Here is a 25,516-nt window from a genome sequence, read left to right as displayed (position 1 = left end):
CTGCTGAGTTTCTCAGTCTTTTCCTCTAACTAGAAGTTCTGTTTTTTGCCGTTTTAGCTAATATTCCTTTTTTCAAATAGTATTTTGTGCAGGTGCATAGAACGTGCACAGGTGCAAAAACTCAGTGGAGGTTCCCTTATACGTGATTTCCCTGACCACATATGCCAACAAAAATTTGTCATTGTTCTCTTTGCTAAATCTGGCAGACTCTGAGGATCCCTTGCATTCAGAAGTGGAGTCACATTATCCTGCATAACAGTTGCATTGGCATGCAGAAGCATTTGTTCATTAGTCATATAAAATACAATTGTCCAAGATAATCTGTCTTCCTCCAGTCTGTCTTGTTTGTTTTGTGGCTGCCTCCTAACTCAAACCTTGAAGAAAGCAGCAGTATTTTTTTTCTTTACCGGCTTCCAAGTTCTCTCCACTTTGCTAAAAAGCACTGCAGATTTGTGAACTTGAGTTGTTTTGTTTTCTGAAAAAAGTTTGATAATGTCTTCGCATTTGCACCTCTCCAAAAGATGTCTTTAGGAGCTGCATAGTAAAGGTCCAGTCCTCCATTAGCTGTTTTGTTTTCCTCACAAAAATCCTGTTCTTCAGCATTTAACAAAAACAAGAAAAGAACATTAAACTTCTGGATACAGAGGAATTTTCTTTGAAACTCAGCACTATGAACTATTTGCAGAAAGTCTCTAGTTTTTAAAAAAAAAAAAAAGAGAAAAGAAAAAAGTGAAAGGACATTCTAACCAAATTTGTCCACCCAATTCTTCATTTTGGAAATGGCAGCTGCAGCTACTGTCTCCCTTCTAAATACTGCTGCTGATCTGAGAGCATTGCATACCATCCAGACCAATCGGAAACCCTTCCAATCACCTGTGGCTTGTCAAAAAGAAGCCTGCTATCAGAGTAAGCCCTTGTCCTTTCTCTTTTTGTAGCTGAGCCGGGCTACTGTACATGACCCTCAGACTGGGAAACTGACCACAGCACATTACAGAGTCTCTAAGAGGTAAGGGGAATGTGTTCCAAAGGTATATCTAACACCTAGGAAATCTGTTCTGTAGCTAACATGTTAAATCTTCTAGTTGCAAATCTGGGATGAGGGAAGATTATACATATTTGTTTCTTGTGCTCATTTCTATTTAGAAGAGATGAGGTGGCCTAAAAATTACCTGGCACGTATTGTTGCAAATGGGCTGCTTAAATAGGACGTTTTAAAGCATTCCTGCTAGCTAAAAGGAAAGCTGCTACTGCTTTTCTGTCTGCATGGTCCTGAATAACACAAATAGCATACTAAAAACCTGCTAAAAAAAATGGGAAGATTCCCACCTAAACTAAAATTCAGAAAGGACTGCACTTGTTATTTGTACCATTGTACCAATATATGTTTAAAATTAAGCACTTGAGATTTGTTATAATGAATAGCAACAACAGCATGAGTTAGAGAGCTTGAGAACTTTAGTTCAAAAATTCTTTGTTTATTGTTTGTTTATCACAACACTAACTAGTTGTGCATTTACTCTGCTAGTTGATTTAATATAAAATCCAGCATTCATTGGAAAATATTAGAGCCACATTTTGTTTGATTAAATTATCTTTTGAACAAATGAAACTGTCATTAAAGGGTTTTTGTCATAGTTTTAACCTCAACATTTGAATAGTGTTTTTTAAAAAGGGGTAAAAATGAATTGGGTTTACAGAGATGTAAAATTTCTGAAATATTCTCCCCCTGCCACAAAAACCATTAGCTTTTAGTTAGTTATGTGAGCAGTGAGTTTAGAATCCTTATGAACAAGAAGACTACTACTAATTAAATACTAGATTATTAGAAATTCTGTTCCAAAAGGATTGGTAGTAAATAGACTTGTTGAGGAAATATCCTCCTCTTAGGGCTTTTTGACTGAGCTGGTTTGGATTCCAGATAAATCCTTACTACTGAAAACCAGAAACGATATGCTCTATTTCCTGGGTTGTGTGTTTGTTTGTTTTTTTAAAATAGATGGCTGCTTCCCCACTCCAAACATTGCAGGCATTCTTTCCTAGTCATTGCCCTTCTAAATTACAGCATTCCTCTATGAGGAGAGTACTGGTCACTCAGCAGTACGTGGCAGACTGTGTTAACAGGGGCATGTTGCCAGCTGCGTGAAGAGGTATGTCAAGCCTTGCTGTATGCAGTACAAGAATATATCCAGACAGTTTGACACAGCTTTCAAGGAAACTAGTGGTTTTTGAGGCAGCCAGTTAGAATCCGTAGCATACGAGGTTAGTGTTTACTCTTCAGGAATATCAGCCTCTGCTTTTATTTTAATCACTGCTCTTTCTCTAAAGGAAGTGTATTTAGACCATCCTTAGTATGTAAAAATGTTAGTAATGTTGTATTTTATATATCTCATAACAAAGCCAATGAGTAGGTTATAGTCAACCTTTTAAGAAGTGACTAGAAATGTTAAGGAAGGGGAGTAAATGTAATTGCAGTTTTTAACTGTTCATTTGTAATAAGGTCAGACATCCATTTCCCAATTTTTTTTTAATTTTCAAGTTGAGAAAATGTCAAATATCCACCAGTGTGGATTTCAAAAGCTTCATAAAATATTTTATGTAAAATACAGTGTGGCAGAATGTTTCTAATTCAGGTGTACAGATCATGCTGTACATGAAGAGCTTCTGAAGGGGAGAGGCTAAATGTTATGTTCTGATGGTGGCAGCAATGATAACTAGACCTCTCTATCCTTCAGGGAATCTCTAAGAATTTTGGCTTTTTGAAGTGGCACAAAGAAAACTTGAAGTCCTATGTTAGCTTCCCTATGATTCCCTCTTAAAGTAAAATGGAAAAATGCTTGTGGGCTTCACAAGTAAAAGGGGTTTCAAAAGAATTATTTTCCACCAGGAAAAAAAAGCTCCTCTTAATGTGGATGATAGTCTTTTCGATGTAAGGTTACCTGTCTGTAATGTTCACTTGAAGCATAATGATACTTCTAATGAGTGAAATTGTTTTCTGGCTAGTAGAAGTTGAAGGAAAAGTTACACTGAAGGGCAAGAGCCTGGCATGCATTTCACAAGAGCTGCTCTGATCCTTAAATCCACACTTGAATAGTTCAGCTAGTTGAGCACAATTTTCTAACTGATTACTAATCCTATAATCACAAAAGCTTATGCTCAAATAAATTTGTTAGTCTCTAAGGTGCCACAAGTACTCCTTTTCTTTTTGCGGATACAGACTAACACGGCTGCTACTCTGAAACTAATCCTATAGTGCAATTACCAGTGGAAAAATGTCTTCAGGTTTGTGTGAGAGAAGGGTGGTGGAGCAAGTGAAATGAAGTTTTTCAAGTGGAGAATTTCTGTCCCTGTGGAGCAGCCCTCACTGTACATACCTACCTTGGCTGCTTTGATAGTGAGCTCTGCAAGAGATAGACAGAACAGCTCCCTTAGACTGACTGACTTTTTTTTAATACCCATGGAGAACAAAAGTTGAGACCAGCAGCAAAAATGGATGATACAGATGGGCTCGTATTCCTGAAGGGCAGATAGACAAATCCTGCTGGAAGTTGCAGTTCTGGAGGAACCTCTTCATATGCATGATAAAAGCCAGTGGAGCTTACTAGAGCAGCGGTTCTCAATCTGGGGTCAGGACTGCAAAGTAGGTCACGACCCCATTTTAATAGGGTCACCAGGATCAGCACAGACTTGCTGGGACTTAGAGATGAAGCCCAAGCTCCACCCCCACCCAGGGTGGCTCGGGCCCCCTCTCCCTCCACTCAAGGTGGTGAAACCCCTCCTCCCCCCTGTCATTTAGTAAATTTGTTGTCAGAAGGAGGTTGTGATGCAATGAAGCTTGAGAACTTTTGCACTAGAGGCTTAGAGAACTACCAGAGGCTAGTTGGTGCTGGAAAATCAATCTAGAGCTAGGAGTACGCAAATCCTCCTGAGCTGTGATAGGAACTGAGGAAGTAGACTCAGTGATGCTTATGGGTGACAACTTGTGCCAAATGTCTTTCTAGAAGTCATTATTCAACTCTACCAAGTAGCTTTCACTGCCAAGTTACTCTTCCAAAGTATGTATGATGCTGTTTTACCAGAAATAAGACTGATGCTTCATAGTCTTTCTTCACAAAAGTTTGCTTTATCTGGATCATCTGCTTCCTTCTGTTCTGTGTCACACGGCTGTGGTCAGGAAACAACTGCCAGACCCAGAAAGCTGTCTCAGTTCTGGCAAATATGAAGATGCAAGATCATCCCCCCCCACTACTGCCCCTTCTATCTTATACGCTATGGTAACTGGGGGCTAAATAAATGCTTGAGTGCCTCAGACTCTATGGTATTTATCCTCCCACCACTTGTGTGAAGTAGGCAGGTTCTGTTTTCCCCATTTTACGAAAGGGGTACTGTAACACAGACAGACTGAATTGCCTGTGGAAGTCTGTGGTGGAGCAGGGCATTGAACTTGAGTTGAATCTAGTCCTAACCACTAGACCACCTGTCTTCTTTTGTACTCAAGAGGGAGGTGAAAGCTACTTGGTAGAGTTGAATAGTGACTTCTAGCAAGTACGGATTGAATTGGGCGTGATGGCATAGCCTGATAGTAACAAAATGGTCTTATTGTGGTGTTTTTTTGTGTATTGTTGTTACAGTGCCTTTCTGAGGACAGTGTTGCATGTTCTGGGGTTTTAATTTTCAATATGCAGTGTATAATTGGCTGTTGTGGGAAATGCTTCATATGCACACATTCCTCTTCCTTTCCTTCTTGTTCATTCCAAACAGAATGAGGATAGTCTGCTTTTAACACTTTCTTATGCTAACAATTGTTTAAAAGTATTTTTATAAATACTCCCAGTGTGCTGAAGTCCTCATTTTGAGATGGACTGCATTTACGTACTGTTCTGTGCATGGTGAATATTTAAACAGATTTCATGTTTGCCCTTGGAGATTCTGTAACCTGTGTCAGTACCAGGTGTTGTAGGAACGTGTTTTGCTGCTTCTCTTGGTGTGGGGCGTTCTGGGGCTTTTAAAAGAACAGGTATGTAAAAATACACTGATGTTAGTAGGTGAAAAATTGTTATAAACCTTTGAACCAACGTACATACTGATTTGCCAGTTCACTGGTTCTCAGATTGGTCTGTGGGCACTGGTGTTCAAGTGTTGTGGGCTTCTAGTTTCCCACTGCTTTTATAGGTATCTAAACTTTTCATTGCAAAGATGATACAGGGAGTTAGCTGTGCAGCTAGGAGGAGTTATCACATAAAAAGGTTGTAAACACCAAGGGACCAGAGTCACCAGTGTTTCGTGTTGTACACGAGAGAGGACTCTCTGGTGAAGAAAAAGAAGAGGAAAAGATGGCTGGGTAGCATATGCAAAGAGGAAGAAAAAAGGGACTAGAGAAAAAGAAGTCATATTGCTGGAGACGCATCAGGATTGTTATATGTTCATGAGGGCTAAGGGAAATGGTCCAGTAGACGGGCTCAGTTGTGATGACACGAAGTTTGAGCCCTGCTGCATTAGTCGGTAATACTCAAGTTAAATCATTACATTTGAATACAGTCGCTATTTTTACATTGCATGACTTTCAAGAATGGACGTAACAAACGGGATAACGTGATTTGTCTTCTCCATACCTGCAAAATGATACATTGGTTCAGTAGTCTGTGTCTGGATGAAGACAGCGGATTCATACTGAAGGCTTACATAGTATCAGTTATTTCTGCACCTGTTTTATTTCTGTCTGAACTAATTTTTTCCCCAAAGTATCTTAATTGCAAAGGAAGCTCTTGGTTCCAAGTTTGAAACATCATCATTTAAAGGTAGCAAAATTCTAAAATCATTTTCAGGACTTTGAGGCTGACCTTTTTAGGAAGCTGGAGAATATTTAAAAAATGATACTGGGTAATATTTGCTTACTCAACTAAAGCAGAACTATTTGCTAAATACTGAATATTCTACAAGCTGTTCTGGTAAGAATTCCTGAACAAGGAGGAGAGAAATTAAAATACCTTTTTCGTGTATTCAAATTTTTTCGTTTTTAAATATACTTTGCTCTCGCCACCAATGGGGGAAGATGGGGAAACTTTGACCATTTCATATTCTATTCTCCAGAAGCCCTTCTGAAAATAGATGTTTATCTTGAGAGCCCACAAAAAATTGTTCCTGTTTTATTTAAAAAGAGGACAGCTACAGTAAAGCTAGTGTAGTATTGCTCACTGCATAAACATTTGGACTGTGCTTTATGTGGATCTATGCTGTTATGCTTGGAATATGGAGGTAGTCCCTTTGCCACAGTTCTCTAGTGCCTTTCTTCCTCTTTCATGGGAACACATGGTTACAGGGGAAATTAAAGCAGCTGTCCAAACAGGGCTTTGATTGAGATGGGTTGACAACCCAGTCCCTCCTACCCCTACCTTTTATTTATTTATTTATTTTAAGGCACTCCTCTTATTCTTTAGAATTTCTACTTTCTTTTTAAAAATGTTACGTCTCTAGTCCTTATAGTTGCAGAGAAAGCATTAAAATATGAAATCAAATGTCAGTGCAGTATGTCTGGAAAAAATAGGTCTGAGGGATGTGAATTGCCCTATTTATTTCATTGTCTGTCTGATAATGGAAGACTTGTCAGTGAAGTTTCATTGTTGTTAAAGCAAGCAAGAAAGAAGTGAGGGAGAGTGTGGAAATCACAAATCTGTATAACCTGAGAGGATAGTGTTTGGGAGAGTGGAGTTGCAATCACCATAGTCCTGTGTACGCTGAGCCAAAAACAGAGATAAGGGTCCATGTTTAAACACTGCTTCGACTGCATAAGTTCCTACCATGGATTGGCTGTTCAGAATAGACAGGGCAAAACTTGTGTTTGCAAGCTTGTTCAAAATTATTGTTAGAACCTGACATAAAATAATGGAATACAGTTTTTAGTCCTGTTCACCCCAGCTGGCCAAATAGTATTGGAAAGTAACTTACCTCGTTTAAAAAGTTTAAATATGGTTCCTTTGATCACTTCCTAGCCCCTTATAGAAACTAGGTGCCTTATTCAAGACGCTGATATTACCAAAGTTACAAAGGTCATCTCTGGTAAGAGAAGCCTCACAAATGTGGGACCTGGCAATGCCAGTAATTATAGTATTAGCCTAAACAATTGTCTACAGATGGCTCTAAGTCTTTATGCACATTTTAGAAATTATAAAACTCTGTTCCACTTATAACACAAGCTTGTGGTATGTTACTAGCAAATCATTTTCCTTTTTTAATTTAGTGCCTGGTTGTCTGGATATGAAAGCCCTGTGGTATCTCGCATTAACCTGAGGATACAGGACCTAACAGGACTGGATGTTTCCACAGCAGAGGAACTACAGGTGTGTAAATGAGGATTTCAGTAACTAGTCACACCAGACTTTGGTTTGAATTAAATGGACTTTAAAATCTACTGAACAGCAGACATCCATGTAGTCTTCAGACAGCTGCTTTGGGGGATATATGCAGAGGCTTCTTCTTTGGTGTGCACTCAACTCCTTCAGGTGTTACTGAAAGTCAGGCCTAGTCAATATGGGAAGAACATCAATGCCTTGTTGTTTAAGTTGAGTAACTGAGCCAAATTCAGTCTTGGTATAGAGGGGATCCAATTCCATTTTCAGTGGAGCAACACCTGCTTGTCCCAGGGCTGAGTTTGACTTAGAACCTGGAGGGAAGTAGAGAACAGTTGAAATTTCTGCTCTTTAACATGAGTGAGGTTTTTTGTTTAGAAAACTTTTTTATTGCCAGCAATAAAACCAGGTTTTCTGATGGTAGCTCAAATTTTCGTGGGAACGGTCTCTAGAGAAATACTGGTTTTGACTGATATTTAAGGGAATGGGTTGTTTTTCTCTGAATCCATCTCAAGATTAGAAAGTCTCAGGAAACTGATTGAGGACTTTATCCTTAATTCATCAGCATTGTTAGACATGGGGAAGATTGTGACTGCACGTGTATATTTTAAGTGAATTAAATAAATTCAGTAGTTGCAGTAGGCTGTGCCTGCGGGATTTGGGGTCTTAATTTATCAACGTGGAAGCATCACATCTTACACTTAATGTGAATGGCAGTAAATGTTAACACTGTTGCAAAAAAAAAAGCAAACCTGATTCTGGCCTGCATTAGCAGGGGTGTTGTAAGCAAGACACAAGCAGTAATTCTTCCACTCTACTCCATGCTGATTAGGCCTCAACTGGAGTATATTGTATCTAGTATGGGTGCCACATTTCAGGAAAGATGTGGGCAAACTGGAGAAAGTCCAAAGAAGAGGAACAAAAAATGATTAAAGGTACAGCAAACAAGGGAAGGTTGAAAAAACTGAGTTTGTTTAGTCTGGAGAAGAGAAGACTGAGGGAGTACAGAACAATTTTCAAGTACATAAAAGGTGGTTACAAGGAGGAGGGAGAGAAAAACTGTTCTTTAACTCCTGAGGATAGGACAAGAAGCAATGGACTTAAGTTGCAGCAAGGGCAGTTTATGTTGGACATTAGGAAAAACTTTCTAACAGGCTGATTAAGCACTGGAATAAATTGCCTAGGGAAGTTGTGGAATCTCCGTCATTGTCTAACCTGCTCTTAAAAATCTCCAAACATCCTGTCAGGGATGGTCTAGATAATACTTCCTTAAGTGCAGGGGACTGGACTAGAAGACTGCTCGAGGTCCCTTCCAGTCCTACGATTCTCTGATTAAGACGTAGAAAGTGTGACTGCTGATTATGAAACCAGGCTTGCCACCCTAAACAAAGTTCACATGAGGATAAAATGCCCAGGCATCCAGCTCAGAATAGAGAGCTCTTTAGAGCAGGGGTGGGCAAACTACGACCCGCGGGCCATATCTGACTTGCCACCTCATTTAATCCAGCCCTTGAGCTCCCGCTGGAGAGAGGGGTGTGGGGCTTGCCCTGCTCCCGCACTGGAGCGGAATGGGGGGGCCACTCTGCGCACACGTGCCACAGCTACCAGAAGCAGCGATGTGTCCCCCTTCCAATTCCAATGTTTAGGGGCAGCCAGGGGGCTCGTTGCACAGGCACTGCCCCCGCAGATCTCATTGGTCAGGAACTGCGGCCAGTGGGAGCTGCAGGGGCGGCACCTGCGCACAGGGTGTCTGAGCCTCTGCGTAGGAGACAGAGGGGGGACATGTCGCTGCTTCCGGGAGCTGCTTGAGGTAAGTGCCACCTGGAGCCTGCACCCCTGACCCCCTCCTGTGCCCCGACCCCCTGCCCCAGCCCTGATTCCCCCTCCCATCCTCCAAACCGCTCAGTCCCTGCCCGGAGCACCTTCCTGCACCTGAAACCCCTCATTCCCATCCACATGCCAGAGCCTGCATCCCCTCCTGCACCCCAACCCAATTTTGTGAGCATTCATGGCCTGCCATACAATTTTCATACCCAGATGTAGCCCTCGGGCCAAAAAGTTTGCCCATCCCTGCTTTAGAGTGTTGTGTAGGATAAAGTGGCAGATAGAAGTCAGTAATATAGTGGACAAGAGAAAATGTGATCAGGCTGGTTACTAATATCCAAAACTGAGCTTGGTTTGAGGGAGAGCTTAGTTTGAGAGGGAGAGTTCCTGTTAAAGGATGGGGAAGTGATTTGGAGTGACACACAAGGATGTGTTAAGAACAATTTTGTAAGTCTTTTATAGAAGCTAATTACTATTTTATCTATGACTTGGATATAAACTTCTTGGTATAAAACAGAGACAGCCATTACAGGAGGGGAACATTACTCAAAATGACTGATAGACTAGAGACAAGCAGGGACAGATGATCGCTCTTACATTTCTCTGAACAGAACTGCAGAAGCTGTAGTATCAAAAAGGTTTCAGAGTAGCAGCTGTGTTAGTCTGTATCCGCAAAAAGAACAGGAGTACTTGTGGCACCTTAGAGACTAACAAATTTATGTGAGCATAAGCTTTCGTGGGCTACAGCTCACTTCATTGGATGCAAAAAGGTGACTCTCTGTGTTGATACTCTGTGCAATGCAGGAGTATTTGAAGGAGAGAGGATTCCAGCTGTGATAGTCAGTAAAGTAACTGCAGTGGAGTGAAATATTAGAGCTCTCACTTCAAAAACAGACTCTGCTGCAGAGTCCTAACTCATAAATAGTCTTGGATTCACTTCTGCTGCTGCTGAGCTAGTCTGACACTGCATGAAGGATTAATTACCTGATTTTTTTCAAAGATGCCGAGCATCCCAGCTCAGGAGTCTGACAGCTGAAGATGCTCAGCATCTTTAAAAAATCATACTTGGACCTGACCACCTTCAGGATTTTAGAGAAGGATTGTACAAGTCAATAGACTTTCTTAATGTACATTCTGTCTGTGTATAAATACAATTTAAAGTGTCTATATGACTTAGCATGGGAGAAGAGTGCAGGAAAGTTAATTCAGGATAACAGAAAATGAAGATGTATTTGGCTGTCTCTAGGGCAGCATTTTCTCAGATGTAGCCACTTTGGCTGCATGAGGCCATCAGGGGCTTTTCTTCTGGCTCTTCTTTCCCCATCCCCCAGTTGCCCCTGCTGCCTCCTCCGGCCCTGGGCTTTGGCCTTGGGTGGCAGGCTTACCACTTATCGCCCCCGGTGCCTTCTCCGACCACACGGCAGCAGACTCCATCCCCTGGCTGTGGGATTGGGGCTTGGGCCCCGGGATCCAACCCTGGCCATGCAGCGGATCTGCCCAGGGCTCACCCCCCAATAACCCCTGGCTCCCCATTTAGGGCTTAATTTGTTCCCATGCTTGCTGGGGCTGAGTAAGTCTGCTATGAAAGGTGATATTTGTATGTTTTGTTAATGTCACTTTTCACAGCAGACTGAGTAGCTAGCTGAGTGGGAGGCTGTGAAATGTGATATTAACATACAAATATCACTTTTCACAGCAACAGACTTACTAGCAAGCAAGTCTTTTAAAAAGAAAAAAACCACCCGAAAAAGAAAAGAACGTGCAAAGCACCTTATTTGTGTTTCTATTGTGTTTAGGTCCAGTAAAAAATAGAGACAAGTGTAAATTGTTTTTATTACTGAGTCTGCAAAAAAACAACCACCCCACCCCACCTAAATAAATTACAATAATTTTGAGATGTATATGTGCATATTTATTTTTTTTCCTAAACTTAATTCAGTATTTTAGGAAAAACACCACAAGAGTTGGTGGCTGCACTCCGGGGCCACCAAAAAACTTGAGAACCCCTATTCTAGGGTTTGAAATGCTATCATGAGATAGCTGTAGAAATGAACCCGAGACTCTCAGCTCAGAGCTAAACTCCTGCTTGTATTCTCATGAGTAGTCTGATTCATTGAAATCAATGGAACTATTCATGAGAGTAGGTTTAATAGGTTTTAACCCTTTGTTATTTCACGGTATGCCCTACAGGGGAGGGATTTATTTTTTATGACTTCGAATTTTTTGTAGATGAAAGTTTTAAGTGTACAGGCTGGAGTCAAATATTCATTCTCTCTCCTCCAGATAATATACTGCTTTATTAGATTTTTATGCTTCTCCTTTCACTATAGGTAGCCAACTACGGCGTAGGAGGCCAGTACGAGCCTCATTTTGATTTTGGAAGGGTAAGTTCCTCTACTTTTCTGCCTTCACGGCTTTCTACTTCACATGCACTGTGTTTCTCTTTTTCAGGTGGCAAATTATGGAGTGGGAGGACAGTATGAACCCCACTTTGACTTTGCACGGGCAAGTAAAGAGGTGGAGGGGTAAAAATGACCTACTGAAGCCTAGGCCTGTTGACTATGGCACAATATATTTTCTTTAACTTGTGTTAAATTTCATAGCCTATTAGCTCTTCTAATCCATATTAATGGGTAAAGCCCTGTAAACCACCAACTGAACAGGCGTTATGAAGCAGTAAGATCTCCTTTCAAACTGTAAAACAGTATTTTATTGAGGGAGGTGACTAATTCTTTCAGACTGAAGGTATTAACCCCATTTTAGAAATGGGAGATGGACCAGGTATGACTGGCTCAGCGAACTGTAATAATGAAAAGTCAATGTAATAATCTTTAGTCACTGGTGCAAGTTGAACCAAAGTCTGCAGTGAATCAAAGTCATTACTACTGATGTCTGTTTTGGTGGCATATGGAGAATGATGTTGTGGTCTCAATCAACGGTTTTCACTCACACAAATTACCACAATTTGCACCCCCCTACGTAGTCTCTTCAGAGAGGCCAGGAACTGAATGGGCCTGGAGACTTAATTATCTTCTCTTTTCTAGAGAGAGTCCCTGCAGGTCAGGATTGTCTGGACAGTGTGGTGAAGTGTGCATTTGCTACTGCCTATTGCTATACCTTTAACGTGGAGAGAGAATTTCATTTCCCAGAGCTGTGAGTTTTAGCACCTTTCACTAGCAGTAAATTCTCATAAATCAATCCACTGCTTTTTCTGGTTTATAAATTGCATAAAAAATTAATTGCCCAAAGAAAGAAATTAAGAGATCGCAAAAGCCTTTTATGTTCCCTCCCCTCCCAAACTCTGCTTTTGTTTATTGCTTATTTGATAAACAATTTGAATTGCCTCACTTCTCCCTACCCCAACTGAATTTCACATGACTGGAAATAATGCCATTTCAGCTGGTTGTTTAATGGGCATTTTATGTGTGATTAACATTGTCCTGTGAACAAAAACCAACAAATATGAAAAGTCCTGTCATCAAAGACATTGAAAATCATTAACAGTTTGTTTTCAGCTGCATGAATTAATTTCTAAAATAATGGCTTCTAAAAAGAATGACTCCAGTACACAAAAATATACGATGTTATTGTGCGGGGGGAAGGCATTGGAGATGTCCCACAGATGAATATGTAATTCGTCTCAACCAGAAGGAAAGAGTTTCCTGGCCCACAGTGTGGATGGTTCCTCTTGTGATGCAAGGGATACAGTTTTAAAAATGTTCTTTAGGGCAGCTCTTTGTTATAGCAGTGCCATTGTGGCATACGAAGGGAGGAAGTCAAAATTTATTTTTTTTAGTTGCTTTCTAGCTAACTCAGTATTAAATCAGTAATGTGGGCATGGCTTCTTGATTGGCTGAACTTCAGTAATTGCATTAAAATTAGGGCTGTCAAAGGATTAATTGCGTGAGTAATCACAATTTTTTTAATCACGCTGTTAAACACTAGAATGCTATTTTATTTAAATATGTTTGGATATTTTCTACATTTTCTAATTGATTTCAGTTATAACAGAATAAAAAGTATACAGTGCTCTTTATATTTATTACAAATATTTGCACTGTGAAGTTTTTTTTAGTTCACATAAGAGATTGCTCTGCAGTACTTGTATGATCATGAAAGTTGAACTTACAAATGTTATGTACGAAAAAAACCTTGCATTCAAAAATAAAAAAAAGTAGAACTTGAGCCTACAAGTCCACTCTGTCCTACTTCTTGTTCAGCCAATCACTAAGAGAAACAAATTTGTTTCCATTTACAGGAGGTAATGCTGCCCGCTTCTTAATTACAGTGTCACCTGAAAGTGAGAACAGGTGTTCTCATGGCACTGTTGTAGCCAGTGTTGCAAGATATTTAAATGCCAGATGCGCTAAAGATTCATATGTCCCTTGATGCTTCAACCACCATTCCAGAGGACATGCATCCATGCTGATGACACAGAGGCTTTGATCTTTGTATAATACATCTCAGAATATACATTTTATGAATTAATGCATGGTCATATTTTATCAGCAGCTTCAGCAATTAGAGCCAGACATCCTGCTTCTGAGAAATTGCAGCTGTAACACTAAGAATTGGATAATTCAATATCTAAGCTGTATAAAATGTGAAAGTTAAGAAAGCCAAATAGCACTGGCAGCAGCATCATGGCACAAGGGCAAATACAGTAACTAGCAGGTATAGTCCCTACCAAAGGGTCACTTGTGCACTAGTATAAAGAATGGGGGCAGAAAAGGGAAAAGCAGATGGAAAAAGGGAGAAGGCTAAAAATCAGGAAAAGAGCCAAAATAGAGGTAGGGTTGCTGCATGTGTTAAAGGCAGCCAATGAGGTATGTCCCCAAGGAAGTCCTGACCTCAGCCTGCTTCTCACTCAACTGAGGCAGTGAGGAGCAGATTTCCCTTGTGTAAACTCAGGTGCTTGTCAGTTACAATTAGACAAGTACTTAAGGCCTAGATTATGAAGGGGTTATATTAATTTTTAAGACAAACACAAAGGGACATTTTCAACTTGTCATGTGGGCTGGAACCTTTTAATTTCAGTAGTTTTAGCAAAGGAAAAAATTTAACAAATAAACCAATATATACAATTTCCTTGCGCTCTGTGTCCCAAGCTCTTTGATTTTTTTTTCTGCATGAGTTTGTTTGCTGGCACTGCAGCTGTCTGTCCACTGGTGTGCAAATTACATGATTAAAATAATGAGCATTTTATTAAATCAGTGTGTTGCTTTCTTTCACAGAAAGATGAGCCAGATGCTTTTAAAGAATTGGGAACAGGCAACAGAATTGCTACTTGGTTGTTTTATGTAAGTGAGACATTTTTAGCCATATCATTACAAACTGTTTCTGCCAAAAATGTTAGTTTCTATTTCCGCATCTTTATCTTAGGCACTTGAGTGATTTCAGTGATTCTGATTTATGTAATCTGCAAATAAAGGCAGCTAATAATTGCTCAGTGGTAAATAAGAGTACCTTTTTAAAATTAGGCCAACTTAAAAAAAAAAAAAAATTAAGAAAACTTACAGCCTTGAAGTTCTTTTCTTTAGGTGCTTGAGGCTTTTTTTTTTTTTTTTTTTTTAAATCTGAAAGGTAGTTAACAGGTCTGACACTTCCTGTAGATACCCAAAGTTGTGAGGCACTTCGCTACCATCTGTCCTTCATGTAAGGAAGCCTTCTCTGTACATAGCAGGAGTCAGCTCTGCAACTCCTGACCCAGATCAACACAAGCACTTCCATCTAGGCATTGCTAGTTCAATTATTACTCTGTATTTTAGCAATAAGCACACTACAACCCTCAGGCTTTCCAAGCATCTCCCTGGAGTGTTCACTCCCTTTTCCGCTGGACATGCGGTATTTACAGATTTGGTGTGTCCAAAGAAGTAGTACACCCCAGTTTACCCATTCCACCTCACATCACCTTTGCGCTTCACACAGCACTTAAATATGTTTACAGTGAAATCAAGTAGGTTTATTTAACAAAACATAGCGATTCAAGTAATAGCAAGTAGTAGTACTGGAAGCAAAAGGCTTACATTTAAAATAGAATCATAACATGCATTCTACAACCTAGACTTAATTAAATAGATTCTTGCAGAGTTATGCTCACCAAAAGTCCTTGTAGTGTTTTACAGCCAGTCTTGGCTGTAATCCTGTTTTCATGAGACATGCTGTCAGATTGTCTCCGAGGTGAAGTACTCAGTGTTTCTTTGCCTCCCCAGATATACAAATCCTATTCTTAGTCTTCATTCATAAACAGAACACACACCCATAGACCCTGCTGATTTGTTTTTTCTTACAGATTTTCTCCCATAGATTGTATAACTGTTGAACTGGCACCTGGCTCAGTCTGTATATAAGCCTCCAGTGTGAGGCAGAAAATACACAATATGCATGACCAGACAGGGAGAGAAGTGTCTGTTACCTCCTGCCTGAAAGGAACCTGTGCAAGACTTGTTGTCTCGTGGTGCCCTGAGTTAAGAACCCAAATTCTTATACCTTAAGAACATAACTGAAACATACTTTTCAGTATAAATACGTAACTTCTTAAATATTACCTATACATACATTTTGCAGTGATTGATGACCATTGGGCTACTGGTCTCAGAGACGGTACAACTTTTTTGTGAACTATTATGCATCTGTTTGACCCAGGGGATCCTTGTGCACCACCTGTGCCCTCTACCAGTTGGCAACAAGCGGTCCCAACAGGCACATGCAGGAAGTTGTCCATTGGTCCATGCCTCTCCTTGTGCTCCGAACTGAAGATAAGGAGAGGTGCAGATCAGCTCCCTCTTACCCAGCACTTGGCCTGAGTCAGAAATCTCTGTCCAAATCCATCTTTGCAGAATCTGCAAATATACAATCTATATTTGTACATAGTTTAAGTATTCTTAGCTTCTTAGAGTTTATAGTCTAGTTAGCTTAGTTTCTTCCTGCCTTGTGGAGCTTCTCCCTGCAGAGAAGGATTATACTCCGTCTTGGGGTTTAAGAACTGTCTCCTGCCCCAGCTCCTTCAGTCAGTGATGAACACCAGCGTTGCCTTTACTTAGAGGCTCACAATCACCAAGTGCAGCCTTTGTCACGAACCTGAGGCACGAGAGCGCCGTGTGAGGAAATACCACATGGAGAAGGCCATAAGATCCCAGTAAGAGAGACACCCCTCCAGTGGCCTCAGACTGTAGGCAACGACCCTACGAGCACAAATTCTAGAGCAGAGGCTATAACAGCGCTAAGCCCCAAAAACCACTGCCTCTTACCAAAATAAGGGGCATTCTTGTGGGAATAAGAGATCCCTTCTAGATCTTCCTTAAAATGAAAGTATCCCTCTCCAAATAGGTCCAAGTCAGGTAAGTCCTTGCCTACAGGTCCTGAGGAGTTAGATCCACCTAAATCTTCCGTTCAAGAGGGGAAGTTGTGAAGGAAGAAGAATCAGCCAGTTCTAGCTCCAGCTCATAGGACAAAGGATCAGCATCTACCAGGATGGACTGGGAATTTGACTTTGGACTGCCCTTCAACAGCACTGACATTCCAGCAGGGATTGGCCAACCACCATGCCCTCAAGTGCATCAGTCCCAACCTCCAGAACTCCAGTGTGGTCTGAAGCTTTTACCTTGCCAGAGGATAGTTGTGTCTTACTCTGCCCACAACCTCCTTTCCTGTCAGGCCTGTCCTCAGATATGGAAGAAACTACCCCGAGGATTCTCCCCTACCTTTTCCACAAGCTGGAACATTTTTCTACCGGTAGACTGCCGGTAGATTATGAACCTACTTTCTCATCCGTTGAGTCCAATGTTCTAGATGAGTCTGTCTCCTCCTAGGGAGACTAACCCAACAGAACCTCTAAGAGGTCTTGGAACGGTCCTCCTTCAAGATACAACTGCCCACAGAACTGCATTAGTGGGGTATTGGTCCCACAGGAGCCGTATGCCAAACAGCCCAGATCTGTGCACAAGCCCTACCAGCACTCTTCTCCTAGCTGATACCAAATGACTGAGTACACAGAGGAAGAAATTAAACTAGAGGATCCACTGGTACTGATAGTCCCAACAGGCATGTCATTGTCCTCACCCAGAGGTGGTCACTCCATTTTTGCCATATCAATTGATGGCTACAGCTAATATCAGGTGTTTTTGCAGGGGATGGTGACTGAGCTCCAGCTCTCTTGATGAGGTCCGTGACACACATTCTAAACTCCTTGACCTCTTACAACCTTTGGGCCCTTCTCTGGTGGTCCTCCCAATGAACTAGGGCATTTTGGCATACCTCTGCACACCCATCCCAGGGAGGCTAAAAGAGCAAAATTCCTCTTTACCCACCCAGTGGGTAACTCCCTAGTGGTGCAGGCAGCCACAGAGAGATCAAGATTACAACACCCCAGGGCAGCTCTAACAGATAAAGTCTCTAAATGCCTTGACCTTCTGGAAAGGATTTTCATCAACCAACCTCCAAGTCAGAATTTGCTAACTACAAGGTCGTGCTTCCTCAGGAGGACAGGACTCAATTCCAAGACCTCATAGAGGAAATCAAACTGGTGCCTGAGACCTCATTCCAAGCGGTAGTGGACGTGGGTGATCCCATGTTTAGAGCTGTTGCTAAAGCTATAGTTATGATGCTTGAATCATGCCTTGATTCTTCAGGATTCCCCAGGGAGGTCCAGAATATCATTGAGGATTTGCCCTTACAGTCTGTCTTCAACAGGAAAGTTGATGAGTCATTGCACTTGTGTAAGGACTCCGGACAATTCTCCACTCCCTGGGCATTTATATCCCAGCCCCAAAGAGAAGACAACACAAGCAAGGTTATAAACCCAGACATGCCTCTCAGCCATTTTATCACTAGCACTTATACAAGCTGCCATCCAGTGCAAGAGCATACAAAGATGCGGATATACTGCTTCCTCCGCCTCAACTGTCACTGCTCTCTCCCACTCCACCACCCGGGGGTTTCTTTTGATGGGGCACTCTGTGTAGCTCTACTGACGCCATGCTATTCCTTGCTAACACCAGACTTTTGGTGGTTGCCTTGCCCACAACTTCCTAATTCCAATGAGAGGAGACTTCATTCTCATGACATCAGATGGGCTTTGGCATTCTATCAGCAAAGAACAAAACCAATTAGGAAGTCTTGAAGGTTAGTTGTTGAAATAGAGTGATTGCAAGGAAAAGCATTACCTGCGCCCGTGCGCGCTCTCTCTCAGCTGGTGCATATTCCTCCTTTAGACAGGTGAAAGCACTAGACCACAAGCAACCCCAACAGCATCTTTTACAGAGGTACCTATACTACATATTTGTAGACCGGCTACCCTGGAGTGCCATCCATATCTTCATGAAACATTATGCCTTAGTGTAGGCCTCTTTTGCAGCTGCAGCTGTTAGAACAGCAGTTTTACAGACATCTATACCAACTGCATCTTCGCACCCTCCTTCTTTTTGAATACTGCTTACCAGTCATCCACATGTGGAATACACATAGGGACCAGTACTTGAAAAAATACTTATCTGTAACAGGAGGTTCTTTGAAGTGTGGAGTCCCTATTTGTATGCTACTATCTGCCCTCCTTCCCCTCTGCTTCCGATCTTCCTTGATTCACGGTAAGAAGAAGAACTGGAAAGGTGTTGGTTTGCACTGTCCTTTATAGCCTCAATTTGGAGCATGAGGAGACCAAGTGTGCGGGTGCAGAACAATAGACATTACTTGCTAAGAAATTTCCAGTCTAGGTGAATGGAGTACATGCATATCCATGTGTGGAATACAGATAGGGCTGACACATGTCAAAGAACCTCTAGCTACAGATAAGTGAACTCCATTTTTCTAGCTGCCACAGTATTTGTACTCTGTTCATCATCGAGGCATCTGAAAGCCTTACAAATTCTGGAACAAGAATGGCTACCACATATTGTGTTTAATGCTATAGGGGCATAGCAAATGTGATTTTACAGCTAGTCACAGAAATTGTGCCCTTAATGAGGAGTCAGAAATGAAGGTTTTTAGTAACTTAATATTTTATTGATGTGGTTTTGGGAAAGCACTGAGTAAAAGTGCTCTTATTTTCTCTCCTTTACAGATGAGTGATGTATCAGCAGGGGGAGCGACTGTATTCCCTGAAGTAGGAGCTAGTGTTTGGCCTAAAAAGGTAAGATGAGTTTTAATGCAACTTAGATGTTACTCTCCCACTTTCCCTCCATTAATATCCAGCTGTGAGAAACTGTATATTTGGATGTTTAAATGTAAAATGAAAACTTCCAAATGAATTGATTAAAGAAAGTACTAGGCCACCAATCCTGCAAACACTTAAGCAGTACCATTTATTTCAGTGGAGCTACCTATGCAAGTAAAATTGCAGGTCAAATCTAGCTGTGCTTGTGCAGAGTTTGTTTTTGCTGTTCTGCATGATTATGATTCAATGCATGTTAAAACTTCATAGACTACTGAAGCCAATAGGTCCAAAACACAAAACTTACCTTACTTGTAATTTGGGTCAAACTCTATTTGCAGGGGAAACCCAGACTAGCCAAGCAGTGCACAGAATAAAACTCCTTTTTAGAAAATGGTGGTGGCTCTTAAAAAGATCTTTTTGGGTTCTCTTGTCCTCTGTAGGGAGAGAGCTGGGTTCCAGGGCCACTTGGCAACCTGGCTATACTGCCACAGACACATCAGGGTTATGCCCTTCCAAGCCTGGACAAAATAGTATAGTGGGGGCCAGCTGGGAGGGATAGGGCTGCTTAGTGAAGCTGAGCCAGGGAGATATGGACAGGATCAATAGGCCACTTGGCCTGCATTCTAATGTTCAGTTGCCACAATGACCACTCACTCCTACCAACAAGTTTTCTTTGTTTAAAAGAAACCAACTCCTCCTCTCCCCACCCCCAACTAGGACATCAAATGGGAAAAAAAAATTAACACAGTTCAGGTTTCCCAGGGGCAGCTAGTGCCTTTCCAGAACATCGAGTTCAGCAAAACTCAAACTTCAGAAAACCAGGAAATAAGGAGTTAAGGTAAATGCCCACATAACTTTACCTCTGCTCCCCTGGAGCTGACAGTAGTCACTGTGAATTATCTACATGCACTGCAGCTGCATTCAACGTGAGTGTTTTAACTGTACTAAAGGGTTTTAATGGTGGAGGCAGCAGGGGGGTAGACATTTGTTTGTGAGCTGAGAAGAGTCACAGAACTGTGAGTACATGAGAAGTTCAGGATTTGCACCCCACCTCCTATGTGTGAGGAAGGGAAAACAAACAGCACATGTACCTTGAGGTGCCACTGTGGATCATTTTATTACAAAATTTTTTAGGTTGTTTCAGGAGCAAGTTTTGGGAGGGTCTTGCCATGTGAGGTGGAACATGAGAACAGTTTATAGAGGGGTAAGGGAAAGTAGAGGTTTAGGTGGTATCCTGTAAGTGTGAAGCAGCTGTTTAAATTTTACAAGTGTGCTGTGCTGTCAGGAGAGTAGAGTGAATGAGTGTAGGGCAGGTACAGGAAGCTTTTTTTCCCTTTTCACTGTAAATTAGAGTATGTGGGTTATGGGGCATTGCTCAAAGAGGGCAATGTTAAGGTTTATGTGGGTGGTTTACCTTAACTTTGCATTTCCTAGTTTTCTGAAGTTTAAGTCTTGCTTAACCCAAACTTCTGGAAGGACATGAGAAGTCACTGGAAATCTTAACTCTGTGCTAACAAAGGTTGTTGCCATTTAAATAAACCTTACATTCTGGATGCACACGGGGAAAAAAAAGTCAAATGTTTTGGATTTATTAAAACAAAGGAAGGAACTATGGCTAGTGAATTTTAATTGATTGTCGCCATACCCTTCATGATTTTAGCGGATCTCAAAAGTTCAGACCTAGGGCTTGCCTACATGGTGAGGTAATTTTGCACTTTTACTCTGCTCTAGAAATCCCTCCACCCGCAGTGTTGCACATTAATTGGTACATGTAGACACTGGTGCACACTTTTAAAGGTTCCCTAGTGCACTTTAACAAACAACACTTTAGGAATCACACCTCCCCATAATGTTTGTTGTTCCACACTGAAGACAAGTTTTTATTCATAGCTTGGAAGAGAAAAGTTTTCCTGCTTTTTCAGTTCCCACTCAGTTTCTTAACTTTGAGTGAACGAGTTGAAGAAACTGAAATGAAGAAAATATTTTCTTTGCACCTGCAGAAGAGGTTGCTGCCATCAAAAGCTGGTGTAGCACTGCAGCAAACTCAGGTTCCAGGTGCTTAGCCAGTGACTTCCTGCAGTTTCAGTGCTTTGACTCTCTTTAGAACTTGGCAGAAAACATACTTTATTATATTTTGTATTCAATTTAAATGAATATTAAGTTTAGGCTTTAACGGGTTGTCAAGTTTAATTTTAAATACATTCATTTAAAAAATGATTGTAAAAGTCATTGATGATTAGCCCTGCTAGAAGTAAACTTTGTGTTGCATAAAGTAAAATATTATGTTTGTATTGAAATTTCCAGGGAACAGCTGTATTCTGGTACAATCTTTTTCCAAGTGGAGAAGGAGATTACAGCACAAGGCATGCAGCCTGTCCAGTACTAGTTGGAAACAAGTGGGGTAGGTATCCATATTCTGCCAAATGTCTGATTTTAATTTTTTTTACTTCGCTGCTTGTGGTAGGATACAGTAGAGCCAAAGCTGCCAGCTCTTTTCAAAAGAGAAGTAGTACGTACCTAGCTACTTCATACTAAGGTTTTCCCAATTTGCAAATATTGTGGGGTTTTCTTCTTAGGCTTAGTATGTCAAGTTTCAGGCTATTGCTTTGACATTTATATTTGGGGAACAAAGCTTTTCTGATGCATGTGCTGATAATGTGTATTTAGTTTAAATAGAAGTGGTGACCAATGATATTTTTGTGTCTCATAGTATCCAATAAATGGATCCATGAACGTGGTCAGGAATTCCGAAGACGGTGCACTTTATCAGAGTTGGAATGATGCAAACTTTTCCCTGTCCTGTACTCGTTTGTGTAAAATATGTCTCCCCCATTTAACTTTCTACAATTTACTAACACTCCACTACAGGTACAGTCTCCAACCACATTCAGTATTTCATCTGTGAAGAAACACCTACATTGTTTTAGTTCACTCTACAATATCCCTTTTAGAGAGAATATAGTGAGATTTTAAGTTTTTCAGGCTAGAAGGACAAAATATAGTTGTCAGAAATAACAGGGATAATTTGTGATTTATAGTACCCTTTACTCTGTAGAATCTCTGATCAGCAGAGAAAGCCAGTATGTGATTTCTGTTAGTCCTCACAAGCTTGAGTTTACCAGTGATAAAAAACATGAACAATCTAATTTCAAGCACAGACTCATTTTTTGGAGGGATGCATTAAACCAGTCCTTGTCTCCAGCTCTCAACTCTTTGTTGTAGTGTGCCTGACCACTACCGTTGAACTGTGGGCATGGTTTGCGTTTCTCCTAGCCTGTTTTTCCACTACTACAAAAGCCCAGACTTAACTGACTTGTAAATTCTCTCTCATGCCTCTACAGTGAATTTGACTTGTAACCCAGAGAATGTGAGCCTGCAGTCATATACACGTATGTGTTTTGGCTGTGCTGTGTCAGATACCTGTGGGCATCAGAACAGCCTGACAGAAATCATGACCTGCTTTCCAGGTCTAGTTTTGTTTTAATGACTTAGTTTGTCCATTAAAAAAAATTCTGCGTCTTAGTAATAAACCTTTACATTCATTTTGGGGACAGAACCATCTTTGATTAAACAAAGCATTGTGCCTTAGGAGACTGGAATTTTCAAAGTGGTTATGAGGTAATGCGCAAGCCTCAAAGGCTTATTTGTAAAAAGCCAAATTTTCCCATGCTGAAATCCCTTTTGTGACAAAGGCAGTCTATTTATAATCTTCACAAATGCTTTTTATTTTGTGTATGTTTTGATATGTTGTGGATATTGAGTGCATGCCATAATTGTGACTGGCTTTTTACCAACTCTTGACTGAATTCATACAGGATGTACATGAAAGTAAAAGTGAGGCACACCAGAACCTAGCAGGCCACCTTCTGTCAGTCTAATCTTGGATTATTAAATGCTGAAAATTTAGTAGTGTACAGGTAGCCCCATTTCAGATAATTGGATTTTCTACCTGAGTGAAAACCTGAATATTGAGCCCAAAAGGTCAGAGAATCCAACTATTCACCTATGCAAATACTTTGTAGTACCTTTTAAATTGCATCCCTCTTCAGAAGGATTATAATAAAAAATTAAATCAAGTAATCAATGGCAAAATAAAATCTAGCAAAGAAATACACACCAACCGAACAGAGTTCTTGTTCTCTGAATTTTGACTCTTTTACAAGAGGAAAGAAAGGGGCACTGGGGGGGGGGAGATAAAAAATTTGTTAATCCCCTCATTTATGTTTGTCACTCAATTTTTTCTTCTTTCTCCATTCATTCCTTTCATATGCTTTCTTTTGGTAGCAATGGCTGAAGTTTAGTCCTGCAATTTTCAGGAAAATAGAGTGGACATGGCTAAGAGAGACTGATAGACAGGAACAAAAAACCAAAACACCTCCATTCCAATACCCCCCTCTATGTAATCAGTTTCTCTTGTTAGAGACACCCAAGTAATAGTGTGGCAGCGAAGAGTCTGTATTTTCTTCTTAAGCAAAACTCACTCTTCTCAGAGTTTAAAAAAGGCACTGACAAAATGTAAGATTTCCCATTTTTTCTTTTTAAGAAGTTAAACAATCAGTGGTCATCTAAGTTACTGCTATATACTTGCTTGAAATATCTATTGCTCAAACTGGAAGAAAGCCAGGCTATGCTCCAACCCATCTTTTACTTTCAGTCAGCAGTAGTGAGAAGATGGGGGTATAGCATACCAACCTGTAACTCCCAACTCAGTGCAAGCAAAGACAAACACACCTTCCTTCAAAAGATGGCTAGAGATTTGAGGTGGGAAACAATGGTTTGGGGCCTATTAGACTTCAGTTGGTAAGTTCAGAAAATAGTGTCTCCTTATGCACCCACCCATCCATAAGCATTTCTAATGTTCATAGAAACTTATCTAAAATTCTAAGTAGTATTGTTTCAATTGCATGATGCTTAAGATCCAGAAATAAAATCACTTGATAGTAAAAATGGACAAAAGAAATGAACTAAGTGAAATTTAGTTTCCTACTAGTGAAAATGTTCCATTGGATAAAGTTATATCTAAGACTGGTTAAAGGTGTTGAAAATCATTAAAAACTGAATCCTTCCAAGCCTGGTTAGTAGGAAAAGAAACTATTTACTTTAATTGTTGAAGACCCATCTTTCATTTTTCCTGCTTGAAGCATTCATACATTTAACACTATATAAATGTACAAGTACTATTGCTTGCTGCCTTATCTATTAACTTTCTAAAAAGGGCTTTCAGATCAAGAGTTTGGCTCCTGTGTGAATGCAGTTTAGTATTAAATATGAATGACAACTATCCGGTTCATAGTGACTGACATTTGAAAAAATTGCCTATTAAATTTTTGTAAAAGTTTTTTAAATGTAAAGAACAGGCTTAAAATAAAAAGTCACTGCCACTTGCAGTGAAAATCCTCAACATCAAACTTTTGTGATCTGTTACTGTCCATTTGTCAGTTCCTAGACATGAGTTTCTAGGAGCTGTAACATGGAGTACTATGTATTAACTGTTCTCCACAACAACAGACATGAGGTTTAATCATGTGTGTCAAGTGAGACAAGATAAGGGACCAAGGAAGAAGAAAATAAACCTTTAACAATGAATAGCAGTACCCAGAAGATCTTAGTTTCCAAATACACAGCCCTTTCATTAATGTAACACTTGTAAAAGTAAGCAGCTTGTGTTTAGAATTTCAGAAGGAGATTAAATACCCTTGTTAGTTTAACTGCACTCTTTAGGCTTTCTTTAATGAAATACATCTAGGGCTTCTGTTTTTGGGATGGTGGTATTTTTAGGTGGTTCTTCAAGTGCTGTCCCTGTGGGTGCTCCACTTTAGGTAGCTGTCCAAAAATCAGGTTTTCAGGTCTCTTTGAAATAGTACTATGTTAAAATACATTTACAAAAAGTACTAGGCTAAGCCTAGTAGGGATCTTTAGTATGCACCAGGTTGGTCTACACAAACCAATTAATGTGCAACACATTAAGTGCGTGTTAGAGACTACACCCCGTAGTCTGCATTATTGTTCTATGTAGAGAGTCCCTTGGACCCTAAACCATTTCTGGTAGGATAAACCACCTTTGTTTTGGTATTGGGGGTGTTATATTTGTGTTCATCAGTTTAAAACCTAAAGTCAGAAGCTATAAATGTATCCCAGATGGAATCTGAGTTGAATCCAAGTATCTCAAGCTCCATCAGTTGATGTTGTATAGATCTGG

At 40.5% G+C, this 25,516-nt stretch overlaps 1 protein-coding gene across 3 annotated transcripts in view; it reads left to right on the top strand.

Moving 5' to 3' along the window:
- P4HA1 (prolyl 4-hydroxylase subunit alpha 1) overlaps positions 1–24,909 on the top strand; it is a 71,264-nt gene extending 46,355 nt beyond the window's left edge. Inside the window, exons 9-15 of one of the 3 annotated variants that reach the window (XM_074958982.1) lie at positions 936–1,006; positions 7,235–7,334; positions 11,619–11,672; positions 14,402–14,467; positions 19,225–19,293; positions 21,622–21,718; positions 22,028–24,908. In XM_074958982.1, coding sequence (XP_074815083.1) covers positions 936–1,006; positions 7,235–7,334; positions 11,619–11,672; positions 14,402–14,467; positions 19,225–19,293; positions 21,622–21,718; positions 22,028–22,098 — 528 coding nt within the window. In that variant the 3' untranslated portion in view covers positions 22,099–24,908. Of the gene's footprint in view, positions 1–935; positions 1,007–7,234; positions 7,335–11,497; positions 11,552–11,618; positions 11,673–14,401; positions 14,468–19,224; positions 19,294–21,621; positions 21,719–22,027 lie in introns of all 3 variants that reach the window. The other 2 variants (XM_074958979.1, XM_074958981.1) reach the window with 2 other exon arrangements.
- The last annotated feature ends 607 nt before the right edge of the window (positions 24,910–25,516 follow it).

This window comes from Natator depressus, chromosome 7, assembly GCF_965152275.1.
Source record: "Natator depressus isolate rNatDep1 chromosome 7, rNatDep2.hap1, whole genome shotgun sequence".
Classification (NCBI taxonomy): domain Eukaryota; kingdom Metazoa; phylum Chordata; order Testudines; family Cheloniidae; genus Natator; species Natator depressus.
This window is presented reverse-complemented; position numbering and strand designations above follow the sequence as displayed.